This window comes from Hemitrygon akajei, chromosome 11 (assembly GCF_048418815.1).
Source record: "Hemitrygon akajei chromosome 11, sHemAka1.3, whole genome shotgun sequence".
Classification (NCBI taxonomy): domain Eukaryota; kingdom Metazoa; phylum Chordata; class Chondrichthyes; order Myliobatiformes; family Dasyatidae; genus Hemitrygon; species Hemitrygon akajei.
In genome coordinates this window covers 69595990-69620588 of record NC_133134.1, presented here as the reverse complement: position 1 = coordinate 69620588, position 24599 = coordinate 69595990, and the positions used below count along the sequence as shown (strand labels likewise).

General features: G+C 41.7%; 1 protein-coding gene across 5 annotated transcripts in view; it reads right to left on the bottom strand.

Moving 5' to 3' along the window:
- Positions 1–257: 257 nt before the first annotated feature.
- e4f1 (E4F transcription factor 1) overlaps positions 258–24599 on the bottom strand; it is a 71365-nt gene continuing 47023 nt past the window's right edge. For 3 of the 5 annotated variants that reach the window (XM_073061052.1, XM_073061054.1, XM_073061056.1), the window contains 7 exons: positions 23788–23991; positions 12622–12727; positions 8007–8224; positions 7146–7344; positions 5749–5909; positions 5489–5548; positions 258–1866 (listed from right to left, as the gene is read on the bottom strand). In XM_073061052.1, coding sequence (XP_072917153.1) covers positions 1522–1866; positions 5489–5548; positions 5749–5909; positions 7146–7344; positions 8007–8224; positions 12622–12727; positions 23788–23991 — 1293 coding nt within the window. In that variant the 3' untranslated portion in view covers positions 258–1521. The remainder of the gene's footprint in view (positions 1867–5488; positions 5549–5748; positions 5910–7145; positions 7345–8006; positions 8225–12621; positions 12728–23787; positions 23992–24599) is intronic. The other 2 variants (XM_073061053.1, XM_073061055.1) reach the window with 1 other exon arrangement.

The following is a 24599-nucleotide window of genomic DNA, read 5'->3' as shown; positions in this document are numbered from 1 at the left end:
CACACGATCAATGCCTCTCATCATCTTATACACCTCTAACAGGTCACCTCTCATCCTCTGTCGCTCCAAGGAGAAAAGGCCAAGTTCACTCAACCTGTTTTCATAAGGCATGCTCCCCAATCCAGGCAATATCCTTGTAAATCTCCTCTGCACCCTTTCTATGGCTTCCACATCCTTCCTGTAGTCCTTCACAATATTCTAAATACTGTTCATTAATTCATTATTTGGCTTGATAACATAGATGGAAAGATGCCATGTTTATATTTTTTGTAATAGTTTTAAACAGCTGTTATTTTTATTTATATAGTCAAGACAGACAGCTGGATTCTTATTACATGTCAGTGGTTTACAACCTGGAAAAGTGCCAATAAGCTTATTGTGTGATACAGTTACTGCATGTGCATCATGTACAAAGACCACAGCACCAGAGTACTGTGTACTCAACATGGAGTTGCAAAATTTTAAACAAGATTTGAGCACACAACTCCCCCCCCCCCACCCCATGAGTCCATGAGTGTCTTTGCTATGCTTCATATCCCTTGGCAAAAACTGAAAAGAAATGTTGTCTTTTTAAGAGATGATACCAGACATTACAGACTTGTCACCTGCAGGGTCCTTACATTGGTCACTGGCTGAGGTCATCTATGAATTAAAGAGTAATCCACAATATAAAAACACATGCAGCATTCCACCCTCCCCCATTTCTCCACCAAGAAAACTGGTGCAAGTGTCCAGTATCACTGCCTGTAAAGAACTACTAGATACAGACATTACATGCGTTGTCTTTAAATGAGCAAGTTAACAATACTTTCATAAAAGACTGTAATCGTATTAAGTAGGAACTTATTACAATTGGAATTTTTTTCTTCCATCTTCAGTTTCATCCACTTTATGTGAACAGACAAGCTGGGATCTGGGATGTAACTCACACTAGAAATGATTTTCTGTTGCAAATTATTAACGTCAGTTTCACATTAAGTTGCGATACTCCTGATTCAGACTGACAATTACAGAGTAGCCATGTTAAATGGAGAAGAAAACAATGTATTGAGCTCAGATCAGTGTGTTTCACAGAGCATCCAGAACTCTAATAGAGCAGTAGGATTCAACTTGGCATGTGGAAGTTATTGACAGAAATGGAGGGAATGAGGCAGGAAAAAAACAAAACCTGGATCTAAAATTAAACACCAGGAGCCCATTCTATTACCCATCATGAATCCAAATCATTGGCCAAGCATATTCTAATTTTCCATGACCTCCCTTAAAAACCAACATTCAGCATCAGGACACGTAAGCAACTCCTCTGGACTCAATGCATGGTCAAAGCCTTAAGAGACTGGTTATCTTGGTACAATCTACTGTGAACTAGTCACGTGCTGCAAAACAAATAACACTCTGCAGCTTAAGCACTTGGCTCCTCTGTGGCATCAAGTTCTTGTTTATGGGTTTTTGCATTTACCCTCTGAATTACAGTATTTCTTTTCCCTGAGTAGGGTAAAGTGAGGCTCAGCAGGAGTCCCATTATTCACCCACCACCACTGTCTGTATTTCCACCTCTCCATCTTGAGTAGTTATCACATATTCATCTGCATGTTCCAGCATCTCGATATCATCAGCTGTCACCACAGTAACAGTGTCCTGCCTCGTCTCCAGGCTGCCTTCTGTTGCCAGAACTGCTCCTTCGCCTATGCTGGAGGCCAATGTCATTGCAACCTGCTCAGTGAGACTGTCAGGTGTTGCGATGGTAATTGTATCTGTGCCTTGCTCAGTGTTCTCTTCCATGGAAACATTCTGGACAATAATCTGATGGCCGGTGCTAGTCTGGTTTACAATTTGTTGTACAACTTTCATGATCTGGCTGTCAACCTGAAAACAATTCAAAGTAATTTAGCGTCAGAAACATTGTCCACCGAAACTCTGGCTGTGAGGGGCAATGTAATTATAGAGTGAGCAGATGTAGGCGCTCTGTCCTTAAAAACTGCTCTGCAATTCATCAAGATCACAGCTGATCTCCAACTCTATTCTGCTCCATTTTCTCTGTTTCCCCCAATGCCCTTAATATTTCTGAGACATAAAAATGTTGGAATAAACTTAATGACTGGACTCCACAAATAAAGAATTACAAAGATACCTCCTTGGAAAAGGTACTAAATGACCTACCGTTTATTCTGACAATGTGACTCATGGTGGCAGATTCCTCAGTCAGAAAAACATGCTCACTACATTCTCCCTGGGGCTCAGTAAAAATTTCACTCAACCATAAAACATGCCCTCTAGTCCAGACAACATTCTTGTAAATCTCCTCTGCACCCTTCTAAAGCCTCCACATCCTTCCTGTAAAGAAGAGACCAGAACTGACAGTAATATTCTTAAGAGTGATCCACCCAGGGCTTTTATAGAGCTGTAACATTACCTTGCAGATCTTGAACCCAATCTCCTGACTGACAAAGGCTGCACACCACATGCCTTCTTAACAACCCTATCAATTTGAACAGCAACTTTGAGGGATCTATGGATGTGAACCCTAAGATCTCTGTTTCTCCATACTGCTAAGAATCCTGCCATTAACCCTATATTCTACTTTCCAAAGTGAATCACTTCATACTTCTCTGGGTTGAACTTCTGCTATTTCTCAGCCCAGCTCTGCATCCTGTCAATGTCCCATTACAATTTACGACAACCCTCCAAATTATCCACAACTCCATCAACCTTCGTGTCATCTGGGAATTTACTAATCCACCATTCCAGTTCTTCATTCATTTAAAGAAATCACAAAGAACAGGGGTCCTAGAACAAATCTTTATGGAACTCCACTGGTCACCAGGCAGAATACACCCCATCAACTACCACAGCCTGCCTTCTATGGGTAAGCCAATTCTGTATCCACACAGCCAAGTTTCCCTGGATCCCATGGACCCTGACTTTCTGAATGAGCCTTCCATGGGGAACCTTATCAAACACCTTACTAAAATCCATAAACACCACATCAACCGCTCTACCTTCATCACATCCTCAAAGAATGGAGCACGATGTTGACTATCCCTAATTTGGAGTATTCTCCAAATATTCGTAAGTCCTCTCCGATAACTTGCCCACCACTGAAGTAAAACTAACTGGTCCATAATTCCCCTTCTTGAACAAAGGAACAACATTTGCCACCCTCCGATCATCTGGTACTACTCCTGTGGCAAGCGAGGATGCAAAGATCATCGCAAGCCTGCAGTAATAGTAACCTGAGGTATACCCTATCTGGCCACAGGGACACATCTTTCAAAATTTCTATATATGCTCTTTCGTAACATCGACATATTCAAGCATATTAGCCTGTTTCTAATGCTGTCACAACAAACATCGAGATCCCTCTCACTGGTGAATATTGAAGCAAAGCATTAAGGACCTCCTCTATCTCCTCCAATTCTAGACAACTGCTTTCCCTGTTTTGTCCTACCCTCACTCTGGCCATCATCAAACATGTAGAAAACCTTAAGAGTTTTCCTTAATCCTACTCAGCAAAGCCTTCTGTTCCTTTTTCTAGCTCTCCAAGTCCATTCATCAGCTCCTTCCTAGATACCCTGTAATTTTCTAAAGTCCTGTCTAATCCTTGCTTCCTAAAATGTGAAGTAAATTTCTTTCTTCCTCTAGACTAGGTATCTCTTGTCAACCACAGGTCATTCACCCAACCATCTTTTCCCTGTCCCAATGGGACAAACCTACGTAAAACCATCCACAAGTGCTCCCTAAACATCTCCAGATTTCTGTTGTGTATTTCTCTAAGTGCATCTGTTTCTAATTTATGCTCCCCAGTTCCTGCCTACCCAGGTCCCTCTGTTCCTCGAAACTTCCCATGATTCACAGTGAATATCCTAACCTTGTACACCAAGGTCCCTCTGTCCCTCAACACTCCCCACCATTCACGGTGTGTGTCCTACCCCTGTACACTGACTGACTGCATCACCATCTTGCACTGGATCAGAAAAAGCAGCAGAGGTTGCAGACCCAGCCAGCTCCGCAATGGGCACAACCCTTCCCACCATCGAGAACATCAAAGGAATACCACAAGGCAGTGACATCGTCAGGAGACGTTCATTAGGATGCCGCCTGGATTAGACAGCATGAGCTATAAGAAGGGGTCAGACAAACTTGGCTTCTTTTCTCTAGATTAGTATAGGGAGGAGGAGAAGAGGAAAGGTAGTGTAGAGGCAGGAACTGTACAGTCTGGGCTCACACTGCTAATGTTTTTTTGCTGCACCGGTGCAGAGCAGGAGGGAAAGGGAAGACAGAGACATTGGTCACACAACAGAATGGGTGTGGGGAATGGGAGATCAGTGCCCAACATCCCATCTCTGGTAAGACAATGTCTCCTGGGGTAACAAGCTCCCAATACCCCCCTCATTATTCCAAATCATTTCCCCTCACCCTCCATCTCCTCAGCTTGAATAGGTTTTGGGCCCCAAAGATAAGAGTGGACGTGGACAGGATATTTCCTATGATGCGGAAGTCTAGGATCAGAGGGCACAGCCTCAGAATTGAGGGACAACCCTTTAGAACAGAGATGAGGAGGAATTTCTTTAGCCAGAGGGTGGAATTGATGGAATTTATTGCCACAGATGGCTGTAGAGGCCAAGTCATTGGGTATATTAAAGCAGAGATTGATAAGTTCTTGATACTCATCAGGACAACAGAACCTCTCATCATTATTATAGTTCCGCTTTGGTTCACTTTCTAAATCGGCAAAGGTTACAGGAAGGTTGGAGAATGGGTAGAGGAGGGGATAAAAGAATCAGCCATGATTGAATGGCACAGCAGACTCAATGACCTAATTCTGTTCTTATGCCTCATACTCTAATGGTCTAAACGTGTGGCTTCTGACACTCCAGAGACCGGCTTCAATCCGGAGTTTAAATGGTTTGCACATTCCTTTTGTGACTGCATCAATTTCCCCAGGTACTCTTATTTTTTACCCCATCTGCCAAAGAAGCATTGAACAGTCTGTTAACTGGTCACTATAAATGGGCCCTGGTGTAGGTGAGTGGCAGAAGATGGAGTTGGAAGAAAAGTGAGATTAAATTAGAATGGCACACAAGAGTCAGTAAAGCCATGGAGGCCAAGAGGCCTATTTCTTTGCTGTACAAGAATGCATTTTTATCTCAGCCTCTGTGTTGCTACTCAATAAATTTGTGGACTTCTCATGATATGATAGCTGATTACCGTATTTCAACCCACTTGGATAATATTTCTCTTATTGATGAGGCTAATATTGATTAAGTTACCTTCAATAAGTACAACTACACCACTAAAACATTTTCCTATCTGTTCTACCTATTTTAATATCCTCCAATAATTATATTTCACAGGAATCCCCTCTGTATCCGGTCCTTCTCCATTTATCTCGTTTTATTATGGACACTGTGCATCTCAGTATAGATCATCCAACATAAACTATCCAACTGCAGCTCCTCTCACAAATCCAAAAATTGAACCACCAAACCTTCGAGCCTTGGCTTAGGGAGTCTGCCTGACTGTCTTCTGTCTCTTCAGCCGGAGTCTGCTGATAGAAATAGAATCAAATGGCAGATTTAATATGCAGCACTACACAATTCACACATATACAACTGCTGACATGTACACAATACTGATCACACACAGATCATATGGATATTGATATCGTGCAATTTCGTGCTCAACCACACTTGGTGTAGAGCAATCAGCAATTACTGTTACCATTGGTACTGCAAGTGTCACAGGTACCTTAATAATATATTCTTGTGTGTTGGCCACCATTGAGGAAAACTCCACCAGTACTGCATGAGGATCATCACTGATGATTGCTGTGGTAACGCTATCAGCAGACTGGCCACCAGGTGATACCTCTACCTGATCCAGTGCTTTACATCCAATGTGACAACCACCTCAGGACAGAAGAGAAACTATTAGTTTTAGACAGATTGCACTAGAGTAGAAAAAGCCATTCAGCCCCACTTGTTCATTCTGTGGCTGATTTCAATTTTAACAATTTGCCATTACTTTTAACAATGTCTTTCAACAATCATTTAAAATTGGTATTGAAATTTACAACCAATATCTCAGTTCCAAGAGATATATTTTGGAGGGAGGAAAACGGTGTGAATTATTTCTATTATTCCATTCTTAAAGTGTTACCCCAGCACCATCTCTGACTTAGTTCATTCTGAATTTCTCCAGGGAAAGGTTTCTCTTTCAAACTCGCAGCATGGATGTGCTAGGCCCTGTTTGTGTTCTTTACAACTCCTGACTTACCAATTCTTTTATGCATTTCATGCAACACTACCCCTAATTCTTCGTATTAACCCAACTTTTGCACTCTGAATCTATATTATCTAGTAGCTTTTCACAATTTATTATTTTGCTTTAGTTGTACAAGCAATCTCACAGCACCTTGCAGGTCCATAGTGAATGGCTTCACACATCCCAGGGTATACTCTACGGTCTAATCCACTTACTTAATGTCAATGTCCCCTTATAATACAAGATCAGAAAATATTGGAAATTCTCAGCAGATCAGGAAATATCTGCAGAGTAAAACAGTAACAACTGTTCAGATTGGTAACCTTTTATCTGAACAGTTTTCAGCCCCTTTGCTTTCCCTGTTTTCCCTTTATTTACTGTGAAACCTAGTTCCTTGTCATCATCAGTCTTAGGTATTTGGTTCTGTAACTAAGAACTGTGTACTGCACTTGCCAAATGGAATGCATACCTTATCTTCACTCTGTCTCACCTGCTTCAGCTTTTAACAAGGTAGTTGGACTTCAGCAGCTCACAAACAAAAACAGAAATTAAGCCTTTTTGGTCTTTATTTCTGGAATTGTCTTGCTAAAGCTCCCACCTCTCTCTCTACCATCAACACTCTTAAACTTCAGCTGTCCGAATATTTACTTTTACATTACACTATTTGAAGTGTGTAACCTACACTCAGGACACTTCATAACACACATGGTAGTTTTTGATTCATTACTTTGCTGTGAACAGTAGAAAAAAAAAATGGAGTAATGATATATGGAATGCAGAAGTGAAAATCATGACAGCAATTAAATAACCAACATCAATGAACTGTGATACTATACAAGACATGAGTTACACGAGTCCAATTCCAACAGCTTTCAACACACCTTTGGCTCGTAGGTGTCGATTGAGAGTACCATGCTCTGCAAAACCGCGCCCACATCTACAGCACGTGAATGGCTTCTCTCCAGTGTGCAGGCGCACATGTCGGATGAGGGAGCCCTTTTCTCGGAATGCCCTGGTACAATAGTCACATGCAAATGGCTTGTTCTCAGAGTGCGTCCTCAGGTGAACTTGCTGTGCGTTCTGAAACACAAATCCGACCATTAGAAATCAAACATTAAAGAAGTTTTCCTTAATTACATAGTCACTTCTGAATGCACAAGAAATCAAAGATTAAGGGTCAGGAAGTTATGTTGCAGCTTTATAAAACTCTGGTTATGCCACATCTAGAGTATTGTATTCAATTCTGGTCACCCCATGATAGGAAGAATGTGGAGGTTTTGGAGAGGGTGAGAAGATGATAACCAGGACGTTGACTGGTTTAGAAAACACGTGCTATGAGGAGTGGTAAGACAAACATGGATTATTTTCTCTGGAGCAGTGGAAATTGAGGGAGTACCTGACTTCTAAGGTGAGGGGAGCAAATTCAAAGGAGATGTGCACCACAATGGTGGGTGCTTGCAATGCACTGCCAGGGGTGATAGTGAAGACAAATACAATAAAGGTGTTTAAGAGTCAAACCAGGAAAGATCTTTCCACAGCCTAATTCAATTTAGTTCCCATTCAATACTGCTCAAGCTGATCCTGACCACCATGCTGCTTACTGAAGCTAGCTGCAAACAAATTACATGCTATGGCTCTTACAGTGGCAATATTTTAAATATTTTGTAAGCTTTGAAATATTTCACAAAAGGCTAAAACTGACTTAAAACAGTAATGAGATCGTCCAGCACTCTCTCTCTGACCTTGGTCTTGTATTTTTTTCCACATATTGGACATGGGTACGGCCGGTCATCTGAATGTGCCCTCATGTGCTCCTTCACATGGGCAATGCTCTTATAAAGCTTGCCACACTCCCCGCACTTGAAGCGCCTCTCGTTGTAATGTGATTCCAGGTGTTTTTTCAGAATGTACGCCGTCATAAATTCCTTCTCACACAGCTCACACCTGTGGGGCTTGTAGCCTGAAAAGTATTATACACAAAGGCTCAACTGATCTCTGCACAAAATCAGTTTCACACAACACAGGCATAAAAGACACCTAGCACACTAGAACAATTCTTGGTAATCGTGGTCATAGCAGAATCCCTTCATCAAAAGCATACTTAAATCTCATATAATACCAATTTACCCCAAGATTAGACATGTCCACAACACATGCTGGTCTATTCTGAAGGGCATACATACAAGTCATTGTGTACTATGCAGGGCCAGTATACCAGCATTCCTGCTCAGCCTGGAGCACCAATGCAGCAAAACCTCAGTAACAAACAAAGAGGGTCTCAATGCAGCAAGTGCCCAGCTCCAGGCACTTGGGCTCCAATGTCAGAGTGACAAGGGCTATTAGCAGGCAGGGAGGACTGAGAATTTTATAGGAATCAGCTCTTAAGAAACTAAACATTTAATTAGGCCAAACATCAGTTATGAAAAAAACGTAGAAATATCAAACCAGGAACAAGGAAATGGCAAATAGGTTAAGTCAATATTTTTTTTGCATCAGTTTCACTGGTGAACACGGCAGATGGGTTGGCTTCAAACAGCATGGAAGAACAAAGAACCAGTCACGGAAAATCTTATGGGACACAAGGCAGGCAAGTCACTATGAAGGTTTTAAAGGAAGCAGCTGCAGAACAGTAAACACACTGGTTAATCTTGTTGTACAAAACTCAAAGTTCCAGGAAAGCTCACTGCAATAAATGTTCATTAACCAGACACTAGGGTTGGGGGTTAGTGATCCAATGGAGTTGTTTGGTGCCAAATCTGGGTTTCGAAGATACAGCTCTCAGAGAAAATGCCATCCCATCAATGGGTGATCCTTTACTTTACACGTGACCCTAGTTCTAGATTCTCTCACAAGAGAAAAGATATTATCCACATCTACCTGTCAAAAACCCTCAAGATCATATGTACATCAATTGCCTCCTTCAATCTTTGAAATTCCATTGGATACAGGCACGGCTTGTCCAATGTTTCCTCACAAGACTTGTCTGATCCAAGTATACCATTCATAAAATCATCAGACACAGGGTATCAGGTGAAGTAAAAGCTTGGCGATAGGCAACTCAGAATAAGAGTTATTGTAGGACAGAAAGTCCCACGTAATGCATTCTTAACTGTGGGGATTTTATTAAATAACTTGTTCTTAACTAGTATAAATCAAATAAAAATGTAGATTATAGAAATCTAAAGTAAAGGCAGAAACTGCTGGACGTACTCTGAGGTAAGAGAAAGAGGTCTAAAAAACCTTCATAAGAACTCAATGATAATGAGCAACTCTTGTTTCTCTTCCCACAGATGCAGCCTGACCTGCTGAGTATTTCCAGCATTTTCCTGTACATTCGGCCAATACAAGGAGGCATAATTTTAAGGTGATTGGAGGAAAGTATAGTGGGGATGTCAGAAGTAGGCTTTTTGTGTAGTGGGTACTGGGAACCCCCTGCAGAGGTTATGGCAGAGGCAGGTACATTAGGGATATTTAAGAGAATCTTAGACAGGCACATGGGTAAAAGAAAACTGAAGGGCTATTTGGAAAGGGTTAGATTGATCTTACGAGTAGGTAAAAAGATCAGCACAACATCATGGGCTGAAGGGCTTGTACTGTGCTGTATGTACTAATTTTGTAATTGTAGCAAAACATTCTGACAGTGATAATTAAACATAATTTTACAATAAGCAACACCCGGCATGAGGACATTACAAGACTCAAGTCGGCAAGATGGGTTTGAGGATGACCTTAAAAACAAGTGGAAAAGCAACATTCAGTCAAGTCATTCCAGAGACAAGGGTTTGGCAACTGAAGGCATGGTTATCAATAGTGGGATAATTAAAATTAGAGATGAACAAGAAGCAGTACAGAGAAAGAACTGAGTATAGAGTGGGTACGAGAAGTGATTCTGAGACAGGAGATGGGATAACTAATTTTGTTTTTAATCACCATGCTGTATTTACCTAGAACTCTAAACACTTTATTCTGATGTCAGTATTAGGCAAAATATTGAAATCATGTATTTATGACCCAGTAAAGAGGCACTGAAGAATGTAACAACGATTGGACAGTCACCAGGAACTTATGAAAGCAAAACTTACTTTTGAGATTTTTCTGTGAATGGCAACATAGATATACTTGGACTTGAGAAATTTTTCAATAAGGTACCACACAAAGGATAATTGAACAGTGCACACTACTGAGTAACATACTGATGTAGATTGAAGACCGGTTGGTGGACAGCAAATAAAGTTGGAATAAATGGACCATTGTTGCGTTGTGAATCTGTAGTGAAGTGCCACTGAGATCAGTACTGGGGCTCAGCTGTGCAATCAATATCAGTGTTTGGATAAGGGGATCAAGTACAACATATACCAATAATGTGTGTGTGTAGTCTTTATAGACCATGGATTTGCACCTTGGAAAGTTTCCAGGGCGCAAGCCTGGGCAAGGTTTTTTTTTATGGAAGACCGGCAGTTGCCCAAGCTGCAAGTCTCCCCACTCCACACCACCAATGTTGTCCAAGGGAAGGGCATTAGGACCCATACAGCTTGGCACCGATGTTGTCACAGAGCAATGTGTGGTTAAGTGCCTTGCTCAAGGACACACACACAAGCCTCAGCCAAGGTTCGAACTAGCGACCTTCAGATAACTAGACAAGCGCCTCAACCACTTGGCCACATGTCAACACTATACCAATAATACAAGTGTGGATTATGAGGGGGTGCATCAGGGATTAATATTCAGGTATAGCAAACAATTAAGAAGGCAAACAGTTCATTCGGCTTTAATGCATGAAGATTTGAGTACAAGATTCCCTAAAAGCGGTGTCACAGGTAGATAGGGTAGTAAAGACAGCTTTTGGTACATTGGCCTTTATAAATCAAAGTATTGAGTATAAGAGTTGGAATATTATGGTGAGGTTGTATAAGGCATTGGTGAGGCCAAATTTGGAGTAGTGTGTGCACTTTTGGTGACCGAATTACAGGAAGGATATTAATAATGTTGACAGAGTGCAGAGAAGGTTTACAAGGATGTTGCCGGGACTTGAGAAACTGAGTTACAGAGAAAGGTTGAATAAGTTGGGATTTTATTCCCTGGAACGTAGAAGATGAGGGCAGTCTTGATAGAGGTGTATAAAATTATGATGGGTACAGATAGAGTGAATGCAAGCAGGCTTTTTCCACTGAGGCTATGGGAGAAAAAAACCAGAGGACATGGGTTAAGGGTGAAGGGGGAAGAGTTTAAAGGAAACATTGGGGGGGGGGGGGGCTTCCTCACACAGAGAGTGGTGGGAGTGTGGAATGAGCTGCCATTTGAGGTGGTGAATGCAGGCTCACTTTTGACATTTAAGAAAAACTTGGACAGGTACATGGATGAGAGGTGTATGGAGGGATATGGGCCAGGTGCAGGTCAGTGGGACTAGGCAGAAAAATGGTTCGGCACAGCCAAGAGGGGCCAAAAGGCCTGTTTCTGTGATGTGATGTTCTATGGTTCTAAGAATAAGAACACTCTGTTTAAATTATATAGTGCCCTGGTAAAATTACATGTAAAATGTTTTATACATGTTTGGTCTTCCTCCCTAAGATAGCATATACTTGCAATAAAGGCAGATTGAGTACCAGAATTTGCCATGTTAGGAGGGATTAAGCAGAACAAACTCCAAAGAGTTTAGGAGAAACAGCCTCCTAAAACCAGCTAAGTTCTTACAGGACATGAAGAGCTGATGTTTTATATGAGTGGTTTGTCTAGTTTCACAGTCTCAAAATAATAGCTATTCAGGACAGATATAAAAAAATGGGAACGAACCTTTGGAATTTCCTGTCCAGATGGGCTACAGATGTTCACTCCCGCACTATATTCAAAATATTAAAGGATATTAAAGGAGTTAATGGATATAGTTTGAGAGGCAATGATACTATATCTCTCAGTGGTGAATCTCTGGACTTTCTTGCCCTGGGCAGTGATCTTATTGAAGGAATTAATAATATTGATGCAGTTAAATCTCTCAACATGTAGTACATAAATTCCAGTTCATGCTTGACAGAACTTAAGAGGTTAGCAAGAAAGAGAAGCAGAATGGTACAACTTCCAGAGAAACAGAGAGCTAGTTTGGTGTGTTGCTGGAAAAAGATATGAAATGAAGTAGAAATGGTGACTGAAGGAAAGCTACTCTTACTGCAATTAATGCACAAGTGCGCTTTAGATGTTACAGCTATCCCCATGTGGTGATCCTCCAAGGATTTTGTACTCTACAAAGCTCCCGTGAAATTTATTACATCACAGTGTTGTTTATTGTTGTTGTGAAGAGAAACATTAATGTAAACAATTATGAAACTGAGATAAATTCATGACTCATATAACTGGTCCACTTACCTAAATGGGCTTTAATGTGCAGGCGCAAATAGCTAGATCCGCGGAACACTCGACTGCAGTGAGGGCACTTGAACTGTTTGCAATTGCTATCACTTTTAAAGTCTGCCTACATATGAAAGACATAACATTTAATTGGTAGCTCATAAAATAATGGAACAGTAGCATGGTGTTTGTGTTACTGGACTGCTAATCATAATCTGGATAAACAATCTAGAAACACAATTTATGTTCTCTTCAAAGTATCAGGAAAGTTAGAACAAGTTAACTCAGCTTTTTGTTACGCCTGAAATAAAAATCAGATGCAGCAACTACAAAACCATAGAACTGTTGTTAATAAAAATCTGCTTGGTAATCTCATTTAGGGAAGAAATCAGTTGTTGGAAATGTTATGTGGTCGACCCAAGTTCGATTCGATATTTACCACAATACATTTGACTTTAATTGGTTTCCTAAATAGCCAAGCAAACAATTCAGTTCAAGAGCAATTAGGAATGGGTAATAAATTTTGGCCATGACAGTGTAGCCACATCTTGAGGAAAAAATGTAAGTGTAAAGTGTACTCGACAATCAGATTCTGCCCTCTATTTCTGGGCTTCATTTCATCACTCCACAGAGGGATTTGGTGAAGAAGGAACTCATAAGGACTCCTTCCCAGATTCACCATAGATCAAAGCATAATGAAGAAAATCTTACTGAATATATACCATTGAATGAAATGTGGAAACCCTCCAGATCCCCTGCTCAAAACCACAAACCAAGACCCGGAAAAATACAAATCTCATCTTAGATTGTAACAAACTGCTATCAAGAATCAGAAACTATTTATTTGAACAAACATGAGACACTGGATGTAGTTTTACTGGAGCAGAAAAGGACAAGTGATGTTTTAACAAAATTAATAGAATTTCAACAAAATGAAGAGAAAATTTCCAGGCTAAGTAAATTTGTGCGTGCAAGTGCTTACTGAAAGCAAGAAATATTGCTTTAGATATTACCTTAACTAAAAAGCAATGTATTATTCAACAATGAAGTGTAAAAACCACTGAAGAACAGCCATTACCTAGATGTGAATGCTGCTGGCTGATTAATTGTTTAAATGTTTATCTGTAGTTGCCCCTTAAGAAGGTGATTCTGGGTCACCTTCCTAAACCGCTGCAACTTGCACATTACTGCTGGAGTGGGTTATTAAGAGTCTTTGACCTAAAAATAATGAAAGAAGAGCATGGTATCTCCAAATCAGACTGGTAAAGAATAAGTGGCGAATTAAAAGTCATTATGTTCTTATAGGTGCAAAGTGCTGGTAGTTGGGAGGCTCTGCTGAAGAGGCTGTGGCAATTTTTGTTGTGGTAAATCCTGTAGGGACTACCTCTTGCAGTTTTATACATAATTCACAGGGAATTTTTTAAAAAACTGGTTAAATCCTAGTTGCTCAATGCTCCTAATGGCAGGGACATTAGGGCATTTATGTACTGCGACCTTGGGGTGGAAGTCCATAGCTTCCTGAAAGTGGTGACATAGGTGAACAGAGTAGTGTAAGGGCTTGCCTTCATAGTTTAATGCATTGAGTATAAGAGTTCGGACATCACGTTACAGCTGTTAAGATTGCACTTAAGAGTATCATGTACAATTTTGGTCACCACACTACAGTAAGAATATGGTAGTAATAAAGTGAGGGTAGAAGAGATTCACTAGGATGTTGACCGGAATTAAAATGGCAGTTTTAAGGAGAAATGATAGGTTGCTATTATTCTCACTGGAACACAGAATGCTGGGGGGTTAACTTTATGGAAGTTTATAAAATTTGAGGAGCATAGATAGGATAGTCAGAATATTTTTCCCAAGATAAGGGAGTCGAGAACTTGAGGGAAGAAAGATAAGGGAGATCTGAGCGGTATGATTTTCACATTTCCTTTCCTTTCACAGAGTGGTAAACATCTGGAAGAAACAGCCAGAGGAGATGATAGAGGTAAATACAACATTTAAAAGGTACTTGGGTAGAGATACAGTTCTAATGCAGGCAAATGGATTAGTGCAGATACGTCTCACAGTTGGCATGGACAAGGTGGGCTCAAAGTGCCATTTTCTATGCTGTGCTATTTTATGATGTTATGGCAAAATAAAAATATCAAAATCAAAACCAGAGCATAAAACAAGAAGCAATCCTGCATATAATATCCAGGATCTCAAGGATACCAGAGAGCTTCTCATATCCAAATTATTTCTGAAATATAATTTCAGAAATATTGCCACTAGTGTTTGAGATAAACATCATCTGTGACTGATATGGAAAGATGCTCCTAAAATACATTAAGAGGGAAAGTCCAAAGCCGCCACATCTGTTAAAAGCAAAGACTTTCAAACACAGTAGCATGGCTCTTAAACACTGGAAAATATCACTGCAGCAGATGTAGACAACATACAATGGCATGACATTAGAGCTTAGCAGCTCAACCCATAGAGACAAAGAAAGATGTTTATCCTTCAAACTGTTTTACCCTTTGGTTTACGTACATTAACATGTCATAATCAGGCACTGAAATAGAAAATGCTGGAAAAAGCTAAATAAGACAGAGACTGTGGAGATAGGAACAGTTAAATTTCAGGTTGATGATCCTTTATGAAGGCAGTGTCACAAATAAATCAAATCCATTCCCAATCATATAGCTACACCAATCAAGCAAGTTTATTTTCCAATGCCATACCAAAAAAGGTTAACACAAGCAAGGCCTGCATCTACCAGGTGTTTGTAATTTTCTTCTAAAATGTGAATGAGCCACTTTCTTGAACTATTGAATTGCTTTTGAACGTACACCCATAATGCTCTTGGGTAGAGAGATCCAGGATTTAGAATCAGCAACGAAGAGGAAAAAGTAAAACAGTAATATGATTTGGAAGGGAACCTGTAGTCTATTTCCAGCTTGTGCTACACACTGACTTCGGTTCTTTGCGGGAAGGGGGCCTGCTCTCGGGGTGTCACGACTGGCTGTTATCTGACATGCCAAGGGTGCAGCCTAAGATTTCAGCTCACCTTTAGAGGCCTAGGATCTCGGGGCTCTGGAGACGGGTGGATTGAAGGTCGATGCCCTATACCGGTGTGTTGTAGAAGTGGGAAGATCTTTGATTGTGTACCCAGAGACCTGAGATCTTTGGGCACAGAACTTGGAAAAAGCAACGCAATGGACTTTTAACATCGTAAACCAGCGAGTTGTTTGTTTTGTCTCCCCTTTTGCTGTGAAATGGAGACATCTCTTTCTCCCTTATTAGGGAGAGAGAGAACCTGTGGTATGCTGAATACCAGGTGAATGCATAGTCTTTGGAGTACTGCAAGTCTGTGTCTTTGCTGTTGCTTTTGCTGCACGTATGAGTGCTCAGTGGCAGTTGCCAATGCTTTTTTTTGTTGCTGGTGGTAGGAGGGGGAATCATTGCTTGCTGCTGTTTATGCGCGGGAGGGAGGGGAGCTGGAGGAGACTTTGGGGGGGGTACTAACATTTAACTGTCATTCATTCTTTGGGGCACTCCTGTTTTTGTTGATGTTTGTGAAGGAAAAGCATTTCAGGATGTATATTGTATACATTTCTCTGACATTATATGTACCTTTGAAACCTTTGTTGGTGCTCCATATACCCATTACCCTTTGGTTGTCAGGGTTGCAGGTTGGGAGATGCCTTCAAAAGAGTCAGGAACAACAACACATTTGTAAATGGTACACACTGCAGCTGTGCTTTGCTAATGCGGGAGGGAGTGAATGGGATGCTAACATTGTTGTGAGTAGGCCAGTGGTGAGAGCAGCAGCATCAGGGTTTAGCTCAAAGGGGGTTGCGGTTCAAAAGAAGTGTTCACTCTAGGTAAGCTTCTGTTAAAGTTCCCTTTTTTTCCCCATCTCTTACTGTACCCAGTGTAGTAAATGGCTGTTGTCTGTTGTTCATGCTGGATGTTGGAGTCCTGGGAGACCCAGAGTCACCCCAAAGTTGCAAGAGATGAGCAGCCAGGTGACTGTCAGGAGAAACAGAAATGTGAATAGACAGTGCAGAGCACCCGTGTGGCCATTCCCCTCAATAGTAAGTATACCCTTTTGGATACTGTTGTGGGGGATGACCTCCCAGGCGAATGCCATGGAGATCAGGTTACTGGCATTTAACCTAGGTCTGTGTGCAGAAGGGAAAGAAGGAGAAGAGGGGAGCAGTAGTGATAGGGGTCTCAGTAATCAGGAGAACAGACAGGAGATTCTGTGGACGTGAACAGGACACCAAAATGGTATGTTGCCTCCCTGGTGCCAGGGTCAGGGACATCTTGGATCGCGTTCACAGCATTTTAGAGGGGGAGGAAGAGCAGCCAGATATCTTGGTACATATTGATACCAATGACATAAGAAGGAAAAGCAAAGAGGTCCAGAAAAGGGAATTTAGAGAGCTAGGTAGAAAGCTGAGAAGCAGGACCTCCCGGGTAGTAATTTCTGGATTGCCACCTGTGCCACGTGCCAGTGAGGGTAGAAACAGGTCAATCTGGCAAATTAATATCCCCTACAGCAGCTTCTCAGCCACACATTAATCTGCCAGTTAATCTGCATTCAGCTCCAGCCTCTAAAAGACTGTGTTAAGAAATTATAGATAGAGCTTGATAAACTCCGGTTCATTCTGGCGGCTGAAGAATTGATCAAAAGGACATACAGGGAGACAGTTACACCTAAGAAGCAGGACGCAGGCAATTGCGTGACTGTCAGGAAGGGGAAAGGGGTTAGGCAGCCAGTGCAGAGTACGCCTGTGGCCGTTGCCCTCAACAACAGATAAATCTCTCTGAAAACTGTAGGGGGGGTATGAACTAGCAGAGGTAAGTCACACTGGTCAGGTCTCTAGCACTAAGTCCAGCTCTGTGGCTCAGAAAGGAAGGTGTGTGTGTGGGGGGGGGAGGGTGGAGAGGTCATCTGTAGTGATCGGGGATTTACTGGCTAGGGGAAGAGATAGGAGGTTCTGTGAACAAGAACAGGATTTCCACACCGTACGTTGCCTCACAGGTGCCAGGGTCAGGGGCATCTCGGATCAAGTCCATGGAATTCTTAACTGGGAGGCTGAGCAGTCAGAGGTTGCGATCCACATCTGTTCCAAGATCATGGATATGAAGAGTGATGAGGTCCTCCAAATCAGTTCAGGGAATTATGTGCCAATTTAAAGCATATGACCTCCAAGTTGTGATCTCAAGATTGCTACCCCCAACATGTACTAGTGAGGCCAAAAATAGAAAGATCATACATTTTAAAACATGGCTAAGGAGAGGCAGTGGATGTCATTTACTTGGATTTTCAGAAGGCATTTGATAAGGTGCCAAACATGATGCTGATTAACAAGATAAAATCCTATGGCGTTACAGGAAAGATACTGGCATGGAAAGAGGAATGACTGACAGGCAGGAATTGGTGAATAGGAATAAAGGGGGCCTTTTCTGGTTGGTTGCCAGTGACTAGTGGCATTCCTCAGTATTGAGACTGCTACTTTTCACAATGTCAATGATTTAGATAATTTAGACAAATTAGCCAACTTACACAAATTGGAAGAATGGGCAAAGAGGTGGCAGATGGAAAACAGTGTCGAGAAATGTATTATCATGCATTTTGGTAAAGGGAACAATGATGCAGACTACTGTACAAACGGGGAGAAAATCCAAACATCGGAGGTGCAGTGGAACTTAGGAGTCCTCATGCAAGACTCCCAGAAAGTTAATGTACAGATTGAGTCTGTGGCATGTTGGCATTTATTTCAAGGGGAATAGAATATAAAAGCAAGGAGATAATACTGAGGCTTTATAAGACACTAGTCAGGCAGCACTTGGAGTATTGTCAATAGATTTGGGCCTATATCTCAGAAAAGATGTGATACCATTGGAGAGTCCAGAGGAGATTCACGAGGATTATTGAGAATGAAAGGGTTAACATATGTGGAGTGTTTGGCAGCTTTGAGCCTGTACTCACTGGAATTTAGAAGAATGTGGGGGATCTCATTGAAACCTACGAAATGTTGAAAGGACTAGATAAGGTGGATGTGGAAAGGATGTTTCCTATGATGGGGGTACCCAGATCTAGAGGACACTGCCTCAAAAATTGAGAGGTGACAATTTAGAACAGAGGTAAGTTGGAATTTTTTTAGTCAGGTGTCGTGAATCTGTGGAATGCTCTGCCACAGACTGCGGTGAAGGCCTTTCATAGTTTCCTGATCGGTCAGGGCATCAAAGGATACAGCGAGAAGATAGGTGTATGGAGTTGAGTGAGATCCAGGATCAGCCATGATAGAATAGCAGAGCAGACTCGATGGGCTGAATGGCCTAATTCTGCTCCTATGTCCTATGGTCTTATGGTGCAGGATGGAGGGCTTCAGATTTTTGTATCATTGAGCTCTCTTCCAGAGAAGGAGGGACCTGTACAGAAGGATGTTTGCAAACTGAAATGGAGGGGAACTAATATTCTTGTGGGAAGGATTGCTAGTGCTGCACAGAGGGAGGGACTTAAACTAGAGATGCAAGGGGATGGGAACCAGAGCAGATAGGGGAGTAGCCATAGGGAAAGATGTTATTAAGCCTACATACAAAGTCATAAATCAAAAGCAACACACACAAAATGCTGGAGGGAACAGCAGGTTAGCCAGCATTTATGAAAAAGAGTAAACAGTCAATGTCATTAGGACTGGAGAAAAAAGATGAGGTTAAATCAAGAAGATGGGGGGGGAGAGGAGGAAGAAATTCAAGGTAGTAGGTGATAGGTGAAATTGGGACGGGGAGGGGTGAGGTAGAGAGCTGGGAAGTCAATTGGTGAAAGAGATAAAGTGCTGGAGAAGGGGAAATCTGACAGGAGAGGACAGAAGACCATGAAAGAAAGGAGGTGATGGGTAGGAAAGGAGATAAGGTGAGAGGGGGAAATGGGAATGAGGAATTGTGAGGGGGGAGGGGGGTGGCTGTCAACTACCAGAAGTTCAAGAAATCGATGTTCATGCCAACAGGTTGGAGGCTACCCAGACGGAATACAGATGTTGCTCCTCCTCCAACCTGAGTATGGCCTCATCACAGCAGTAGAGGAGGCCATACACTGACATGTCGGATTGGGAATGGGAAGTAAATTAAAATGGGTGGCTACCGGGAAATTCCGCTTTTTCTGGCGGATGGAGCATAGGTGCTCGGCGAAGCAATCTTCTAATCTATGTCAGGTCTCACTAATATACAGGAGGCCACACTGGGTGCACCGGATACAGTAGATGACCCCAAAACAGTCATTAGTGAAATGTTGCTTCATCTGGAAGGACTGTTTGGGGCCTAAATGGTAGTGAGGGAGGAGGTGTAGGGGCAGGTGTACCACTTGCTCTGCTTGCAAGGATAAGTGCCAGGAGGGAGATCAGTAGGGTGGGGAAAGGAAAGATGTGGGTGGTGGTGGGATTCCATTGGAGATAGCAGAAGTTAAGAAGATAGCAGAATTATGTGCTGGATGCTGAGGTTGGTGGGGTGGTAGGTGAGGATAAGTGGAAACCTATCACTGATGGGGTGGAGAGTGGATAGGGTGAGGGCAACATTGATGGTGGAGGAAGGGAATCCCCTTTCTTTGAAGGAGGAGGACATTTCCTTAGTTCTGATAGCAGATACAGCAGAGACAGAGGAATTGCAAGAAGGGGATGGCATTCTTACAAGTAACAGAATGGGAAGAGGTATAGTCCAGGTAGCTAAGTGAATCAGTGGGTTTATAAAAGATATGAATAAATAAGCTGTCTCTAGAGACAGAGACAGAGAGATCGAGAAAGGGAGGGTCGTGTTGGAAATGGGCATGTAAATATGACAGCAGGGTGGAAGCTGGAGGCAAAGCTGATGAAATTGACAAGCTTCAGTTATTGGAAACTACTCTAAGGGGCAGGATATATTGTGTGCAATAGGTCATGGCTAAGCAATCTTATAGAGTTATTTGAGGAAATTACCAGGAAAGTGAATGAAGACAAGGCAGTGGATGCTGTCTACATGGACAAAGGAGTTTGGTTAAGTAGATTCCGACACTTAGCATTTAAGATGAGGTAGTAAATTGGATTAAACATTGGCTTTGTGGAAGAAGTCAGAATAGTTGTAGATTGTCATCTCTCTGACTGGAGACCTGTGACTGGATATTGCAAGGATTAGTGCTGTGTCTGTTGTTGCTTGTCATCTATATCAACGATCTGGATGATAGTGTGGTAAACTGGATCAGCAAATTTTCGGATGTCACCAAGATTGGGGATGTAGTGTACTGCAGAGAAGACTTTCAAAATTTGCAGTGGGAGCTGGATCAGTTGGAAAAATAAGCTGAAAAACAGCAGTTGGATTTTAATGCAGACAAGTGTGAGGTGTTGCACATTGGCAAGAAAACACGTGGGACATATATGGTAAATCATAGGGCAATGAAGAGTGCAGTACAACAGAGAGATCTGGGAATACAGGTCCATAATTCCTCGAAAGTGGCATCACAGGTAGATAGGGACTTAAGAAAGCTTATGGCACACTGGCCTTCATAAATTGAAGTACTGAATACAGAAGTTGAGATACTATGTTGAAGTTGTATCAAACGTTGGTGAGGCCTAATTTAGAGTACTGTGTGGTTACCCACCTACAGGATAGATAACAGTAAGACTGAAAGAGTACAGAGAAAACTTAACAAGGGTGTTGCCAGGACTTGACAATCTGAGTTATAGAGAAAAGTTGAGACTTTATTCCCTAGAGTGCAGAAGAATGAGGGGAGATTTGATTGAGGTATACAAAATTATGAGGGGTATATATAGGGCACATGCAAGCAGGTTGGGTGACTCTACAACTAGAGGACATGGGTTAAGGGTGAAAGGTGAAATGCTTAAGAGGAACATGAGGGGGAACTTCTATACTCAGTTCACTCTGATGGTGATGAGAGTGTGGAATGAAATGGTGCTTGCAGGTTCTATGTCAACATTTAAGAGAAATTTGGATAGTTACATAGTCGGTAGGGTTATGGAGGGCTATGGTTCAGGTGCAGGTCAATGGGACTAGGCAGATAAATAGCTCAGCACGGACTGGAAGAGCGGAAGGGCCAGTTTCTCTGCTGTGTTCTATTGCTCTATGACTCGACGTGTGTGGGATGCACCACATACAAATGCCCTGAAGAATTCCTAAAGCAATGCAGGTGATTAATCAACAACAATCATTACCCTACTGTTTGTAGGGTAATCCAATGGAGAATTTCCCCAATTCCCCTTGTACATAAACTTATTTTATACTTTTGACAATATACGCAGACAACATATGCCTTGATGTTAAGTCTATCCCTCTTATCTTGCCTTAGAAATTAACATTTTTGTGTCCATATTTGGAACAAGGCTATACTCAGGGTTACTGATTCAGAGGATCTATCCTGGGCCCAGCACTGAAGTGCAATTATAAAGAAAGCACAGCAGTACCTCAATTTTCTTAGAAGTTTATGAATATTCAGCATGACATCTAAAACTCTGACAAATTTTATAAGTATAATTGTGAAGAGTATATTGACTGGTTGCATCACATCCCGAGTGGAAACGTCAATACCCTCGATTAGAAAATCCTACAAAATCAATGGATATGGCCCAGTTTATCATGGGTAAAGCTGTCCACACCATTGAGCACATCTACACAGAGCACTGTTACAGGAAAGCAGCATCCATCATCAAGGACCCCCACCACCCAGGCTATCCTCTCTTCTCGTTGCTGCCATCAGGAAGGTGGTACATGTTGACAATCCCTAATTAGTTCCTGTCTCTCCAAATACTCATATACCCTTAGAGTACCTTCCAATAACTCTCCAACTACTGATGTCAGTCTCATCAGCCTTTAATTTCCTGGTTTATTTTTAGAGCCTTTCTTACACAGCGGAACAATATTGCCTATCCTCCAATCCTCTGGTACTTCACCTGTTGCTAAGGAAGATTTAAATATCTCTGCTAAGGCCCCAGCAGTTTCTTCCCTGCCTCCCACAGGGTCTGAGGGAACACCTTCTAAGGCCCTGGGGATTTATCCACCCTAATTTGCCTCAAGATAGCAAACACCTCCTCCTCTGTAATCTGTACAGGATCCATAACGTCACTGCTGCTTTGCCTCACTTCTATAGACTCCGTGTCCATCTCAAAGTAAATAAAGATGCAAAAAAATCCATTTAAAATCTCCCGTCTCTTGTAGCTCCACGCATAGATTACTATTCTGATCTTCCAGAGGACCAGTTTTATCCCTTCCAATCCTTTTGCTCTCAATGTATCTGTAGAATCATGTAGATTCTCCTTCACCTTATCTGCTAAGGCAACCTCATTCCTTCTTTTAGCCCTCCTGATTTCTTTTTTAAAAGTGTTCTCTTGCATTTCATAAATTCCATAAGTACATCATTTGTCCTACCTGCTATGCACCTCCTTTTTTTTCTTAACCAGGGCCTCAATACCTCTTGGAAACCAAGTTTCCCTACACCTTTTATCTTTACCTTTTATTCTGACAGGCTTTGTACTCTCAAAATTTCACTTGTGAAGGCCTCCCACTTACCAAGTACACCTTTACCAAAAAAAACAGCCTGTCCCAATCCACACTTGCAAGTTCCTTCTGATCCCATCAAAATTGACCTTTCTCCAATTTAGAATCTCAACCCATCATCTGATCGGTCTCATTCCTTAATAGCAGATCACATATTGCACACTTTTGTTGAGACTTCTTTCCTGAACACATTTGACAAACTCTATCTCATCAAGTCCTTTTACTGTTATGGGAGTCCCAGCCAACATGTGGAAAGTTAAAATCGCCTATAACAACCACCTTATGTTTCTTGCAACAATCTGCAATCAGTTAAGAATCAACAAATTTCCCATGGGGCTGGAGATACAGACTAGTAAAAGGACAGATTTCTTTCCTTAAGGGTACTGATTGTACAGTAGCTTCATGAACACTTGCACTTCACAGTAATTAAATGTTTCTGCTGTGGGGGAGTTTGAATTCATGTCTCCAAATCATTCATTCAGACCAATAACAACCCATATGGCACTATCCCCATAGAGTGCACTGGATTACTGAAGGGAAATGCACAAACTCAGAGATTGGAAGAGTGAGCTGTGGGGATATGTACTGAAGAGGAAATTCGAACATCCAGGGTCCAACTGACAACTCTCAGGAAACCACTAGACAAAAAGGTACCGTATCATCTTCCTCCATCACAACACAGTCTTCCACGAAATCCTCTTCTGTGTCGCCATCAGCTGTCAATGGAGGTGTTCCTGTGGATTTCTGGGAATCTCCAATGGTAATAGTTTCTATGACAATCCCAGAATTCCTCATGGCCTGACAGATCAGATTCTCATTGGAAGTCTCCTCTGGAGCCTGCTCCTTGGAAGCAGGTGACTAGAGAAAGAAGACAATACTAAGCATGAACTAAATTTCAAATATATAGAAGTCAAAGTACCATAGCTCTAGAATTACAAACCCCTTTCACATATAAGAACCACTGGACAATCTGTGTATTAGTTGGTTATGGATGAGGAAGGCTATTTGTCCATTCACTACCATCAGGGAGTCTGAAGACACACACTCAGCATTTTGGAAAAGGCTTCTTCGCCCCTCCACTGTCAGATTTCTAAATGGTCCCTGAACCTATTTTGCACTATTTATTTAATTGCAACATAGTAATTTTTTAAGTCTTGCACCGCACTGTCACAAAACAACAAATTTCACATTAGTGATAATAAACCTGATTCTGATCCTTACATTTCCTTTCTTGTTTTCAGCTGTGCTTTTCCTTGCAGCCAACCCCTGCTATCAGTTCGTACCCTCACAACTGTTTATGAAATCCACTTCATCAAAAAAAAAAGCAAAAGAATACTGAATTTCATAGTCAAAACTCTTTTGACAAGTTACTGGCAATAACAGGCTGCAGATGCTGTGTCATTTCAGGGTGTGAAAGAGATTTAATAATGGAGCTCTGGAGGCACTACAGGGAAGAAACCTGAGAT